The sequence below is a fragment of the Nicotiana tabacum genome, chromosome 2 (assembly GCF_000715075.1).
Source record: "Nicotiana tabacum cultivar K326 chromosome 2, ASM71507v2, whole genome shotgun sequence".
Classification (NCBI taxonomy): Eukaryota; Viridiplantae; Streptophyta; class Magnoliopsida; order Solanales; family Solanaceae; genus Nicotiana; species Nicotiana tabacum.
The window spans coordinates 83,382,848-83,387,861 of record NC_134081.1 but is presented as its reverse complement, the minus strand read 5'-3'; the positions used below and the strand labels follow the sequence as shown (position 1 = coordinate 83,387,861).

The 5,014-nt window shown below is 35.1% G+C and overlaps 1 protein-coding gene across 1 annotated transcript; it reads left to right on the top strand.

Moving 5' to 3' along the window:
• The first annotated feature begins 555 nt into the window (after positions 1 to 555).
• Positions 556 to 3,919, top strand: LOC107813848 (uncharacterized). Its single transcript, XM_075227120.1, has 2 exons — positions 556 to 620; positions 3,541 to 3,919. Exons 1-2 carry the CDS (start codon positions 556 to 558, stop codon positions 3,917 to 3,919), a joined length of 444 nt encoding a protein of 147 aa, XP_075083221.1.
• Positions 3,920 to 5,014: the final 1,095 nt, after the last annotated feature.

Genomic DNA, 5,014 nt, shown 5'->3' with positions numbered 1-5,014 from the left:
TTAATTTGATCTTGAGAAGCACTAGGAGATGATAAGCTAAAACCAGAATTATTGTTGTAAGAAGAATCAGTAGAATTATGTGAAAGTGTCGAAGAGGATGGTATATTTGAATTGGGTTGCGGTATTGACGTAATTAATGTGAGCCAAGGAGTAGAATTAAATTGTTCTGGAGGGGTGCCTAGGATATATGAATCAGATAATTTTTTCTCCTTATATTAAAAGCGGGTCTCATCAATACGAACATGCCTACTAAGATATATTATCCTGAGGATTAAAGCACACATACCCATGATAGGTATTTGGCGTATCTAAGAAAAACACAAGCTGCAGTTCTATAGGAGAACTTGTGTTGATTGTAGGGACGTAACAAGGGATAGGCAGTACAACCAAAGACACGAAGAATTCCATAATCTGGTTAAGTGCCATAAAGTTTTTCAAATGGTGAGATATGTTGAAGCACTTGAGTAGGGAGCCTGTTAACTAAGTACACAGTAGTGTGCATAGCGAAGTCCCAAAATTTGGATGGAACTGCAGAATGAGTGAGGAGGGTAAGGCATGTGTCCACTAGGTGTTGGATTTTCCTTTCAACTTGACTATTTTGCTGATGTGTATGAGGACAAGTAATGCGATGTTGAATACCATTTTCCTTTAGAAACGTATTGACCGTACGAAATTCACCACCCCAATCTGATTGCAAATTGATAATTTTGGTTTGAAACTATTTTTCAACCAATCTGTGGAATTCGACAAAAGTAGAGAGAGCCTCATTTTTCTGTTTAATTGGAAATATCCAACAATGCCGAGAGAAGTCATCCACAAATAGAACAAAATATTTGTGTCTCCATAAAAAGATAAGTTGCCAGTTGGTCCCCATACATCTCCATGAATCACTTCTAATGTTTTACTAGCAATAGAACCAGTAACATGTAAAGAAATCTGACTATGTTTGCCTAAACAACAAGATTAACAAAGACCATATGATTTTATTGAATGACTAGGCAAATTGAATTTATGAACAATAAAAGAGACTGTTAATTATTGAGGATGACCGAGTCGACCATGCCAATATGGTGCAGCAGTCCGAACTGATTTGAAAGCCTTGTTATTTCTTGCAATGTCGTCTGATACAATAATAAGAAGCCTGTAAACTCCGTAGTCAGCTAGTCCCTTCAACAACACCTTTTTATTTGTCTAATGCTTCACAGTGAACCCAACAGAGTCAAAATTAAAGGAGAATTGATTGTCTTTAGCAAATTTATTAACAGGCAACAACTGTTGTTCTATGGCGGGCATATGTAAAATATTTTTCAAATGTAATTGATTATTACAAGAAGATAGTGTAGTGTGACCAGTGTTTTTAATGTGCAAACCATGTCCATTACCTATAGTAACTTTGTCAGGCCCTTTGTACTCCTCAGAGATTTCAAGTGCAGACAAATCAGGTGTCAAATGATGGGAAGCCGCAGTGTCAGGAACCAATCATTGGAAGACGCATTAACATTGGCGGCATTGGCAGTGATTTTATCAGTATTAGTATCATAACATTTGTGACATCGCTTCGCTTGATGATTGTTTAGTCCACAGATCTGACAAGGATTAGGAAACCACTTCTTATTTCCTTTAGAGGAAGCACCATTGTTTCTGTAACTATTATTTTTCTAGGAGCTTTGGTGGAATTGGCGAGCAGATGAAGTGTGTTATCGAGCAACGTTGGCAACAACATAGATCGGTATTCGAGAGTTCTGCAATAGGATTCATGAGCCATAAGTCTACCAGAAAGATCAAAAAATGATAATAAAAAAGGAAGTAATCAGAAGATGGTGGAATTGAATTCATCAGGAAATACTGGTGTTCTAGAAGAATCAAGCTCGTCATCGATAGCTTTAGCTTCGCGTAGAAATTGAGCCATTGGTTTGTCACCAAGAGTCATGTTTTTCAAGGTGATGTGCAATTGGACTCTTCTAGCACTGTTTCTTATACCAAATGTATTTGAGAGAGCTTCCCAAGCTTCAAAGGCAGTATTTAAATTAGTCACATAAGGAAAAATTTCCTCGGTTAAAGATGATAAGATCCAACTCATTAAGAGTTGGTCTTCTTGTAATCACTTTAGATAATCAGAATTTGGTTCTGATTGAATTGTTGTGGCATTGATGATGGTAGAGGGAGGCGCTGGTGTACCATTGATATGATTGAAATATTATAGCATTTGATGATAGGAACAAACTGAGTTTTCCAAGTCAGGTAGTTTGTTAGTTAGAGTTTTAATGAAAAAAGAGAGTTGAGCATGAGGTAAAGTAGCAAAAAGACTTGGAGTGGTTAAGGTTATTGCAGTAGAGGTGGTGGAATCTGAAAGTTGAGAAGTTGATTCCATGGTAGGCTCTGGTACCATGTTATGAGATATGATGTTGAGAGAATTTGATTATTTTCTATTGAGTACATCGTTGAATATATATACAATAGTCTACAACACACTATAGAGGACTAGGGAGATAAGGTAACTAATAGAACAATCATATATATCCTAAAATATAGCTAACAGAACATAGCTATCCTAACTAATAGAGATTTCTATCCTAACTTATAAAGATTGAACTTTATCTCTAATACATGATAATAGTGATGTTTTTCTTTTTATAAAAACGTGACTGTTTTGAGTACTATTTCAGTTCTGAAATTATGGATTAACATACATAAGTATGAACAGTGGTATAATATTTCATGAAAATAATGTTGTTTTTCCCATGTTTGTTGTGTTTATTCCATGAAAATAGGTTTATATATATATAATAACGACGTTGTTATAATAATAAAAAGAACCTTAAAAAATGCCAAAAATAGATTTTGCAAATAGGTCATGAATTTGGAATTCTGAAATTCTGTCGAACTCCGATTGACATCAAATTTGGTAGGTTCATCTGAAACAACCCAGTGAGCAATACCCATCAGCTTTGCTCATGACGTACGTCGTTTTTCGGGCATTCAGGGTCATTTAGATAGGGTTTTGGCCATTTTTCTATTTTCAGAAAAAAACATTTATTAAAATTTTTAAGAAAACAATGATGGTAGGGTTTAATCCCCATGGTTTCCAATCATGTTTTACAGTAATATAATGAATTTATATGTTGACATAGGTCTTCTTCCACATCGGATAAATTCATTATAGATGATTATTGTAGTTTTACCTCTAGTTATTTGATAACTTGTATTTATCTATCTTAAATTGACAGTTTACTCTCCATCTGAGTTGGTCCTGTTTTAATTTATGGGGTAAATATCTTACATAACTCATATATTTTACATGAATAGTTAAGTTTTCCTAATGAATCTAATTGTTCAATGAGCATGATTATATGTGTAATATGCTATTTTGCATTTTATTATTCTAATTGCATAACTAATGATCTATTTAATGTGAATATCTCTCAGATTAACCATGTCTTCATTCAACCCACTTACCTCAATTTTGAACCAAAACAAGTTAGAAGGACCGAATTATGTTGACTGAAAAAGGAACTTTGATATTGACCTAACTGCTGAAAGTTACAAATTCGTAATCACTGAGGGGTACCCACAAAAACCTGATGAAGATGCTACTGATGATCAGGTTAAGGCCTATGACAAATGGGTTAAGGCTGATGAGATGGCGCGATGTTACATTCTTGCCTCAATGGCAAATGTTTTGCAACATCAGCATCAGTCTATAGGGTCTGCTTATGACATGCTCGAAAGTCTCAAAGATATGTTCAGTGAGAAAAATCATGCGGCTAAGCAGACAACCATGAAAGCCTTTCTGAACACCAAGATGGCTGAAAGATCATCGGTTAAGGATCATGTTCTGAAGATGATGTGTCTTCTGAATGAACTGGAGGTCCTTGGAGCTGTGATTGATAAGGAATCTCAAGTTGAGATGGTCCTGTAGACTCTGCCTGATAGTTTTCAATAATTTCTCTTGAACTATAATATGAACAAAATGGATTTGTCACTAGCGAAATTGTTGAATGAGCTGCAAGTGGCAGAATGTATTATCAAACAGCAAGCTCCAGTTGTGGCACTGAATGTTGAGAAAGCTTCAGTTTCTAAGTCGAAAGACGGTAAGAAAAAGAATAAGGCTCACAAGGTTTTGGCACCTGGAGGTGCGGCTGCTGGTGTGAAAAATCCCAAAGGAAAGTGTTATCATTGTAAGCAACCTTCGCATCACAAAAAGCAATGCCCTGCCTATCCAGCAAAGTTGAATAAGCAAGGTAATTGGAATTAAAATGTCGTTGAAACTTGTTTAGCGACTGTCTCTACCATATTTTGGTATGTAGATTTCAGGAGTCACTAATCATATATGCGCTACTTTGCAGGGGTTTCAGGAAACACGACAGCTAAGTGAGAATGAAATTTGTATTTTTCAAGCCAATGGCAAGCCAACACCAGCTTAATCATTAGGAGATATTGGAGTTTCGTTTAGTAGTGATAGAGTTTTAGTTTTGTAAGATGTCCTCTATGTACCTTCTATTAGAAGGAATTTAATTTCGATTTCGAAAATAATGGATGCTGCTTATAATATTTATTTTTCTAATAACTCTGTTGTTATTAAGTTTAATAAATATTTTATCTACACTGCTGCTAGAGTACATGACCTTTTATTCTTGATATATATCCTCGTGTGCTACAACCAAAAGAATTAAATAGCATTAATCTACCACATAAAAGAAAATGTATATATGAATTAAGCCAAACTTATTTGTGGCACTTATGTTTAGGTCATATAAATCTAAATAGGATTTCGAGGTTGGTTTCAGATGAACCTTTGAGTTCATTAAAACTGGAGGCACTGCCAACATGCGAATCCTGTTTAAAAGGTAAAATGACCGAGAAACATTTTCCCTCAAAAGGAAATAGAGCTAGCGATAAGTTAGAACTAATTCACTCTGATTTGTGTGGCATTATGAATATACAATCAAGAGGTGATTTTGAGTATTTTGTGACTTTTCACATATGATTACTCAAAATATGGATGCATTTATCT

Bases quoted from the DNA above. Each gene is read 5' to 3' on its own strand.
- LOC107813848 (XM_075227120.1), top strand. From the start codon at position 556: ATGTGTCCACTAGGTGTTGGATTTTCCTTTCAACTTGACTATTTTGCT. The intron at 621-3,540 runs GTAATGCGATGT...AACTGCTGAAAG, and splicing joins GCTGATGTGTATGAGGACAA to TTACAAATTCGTAATCACTG.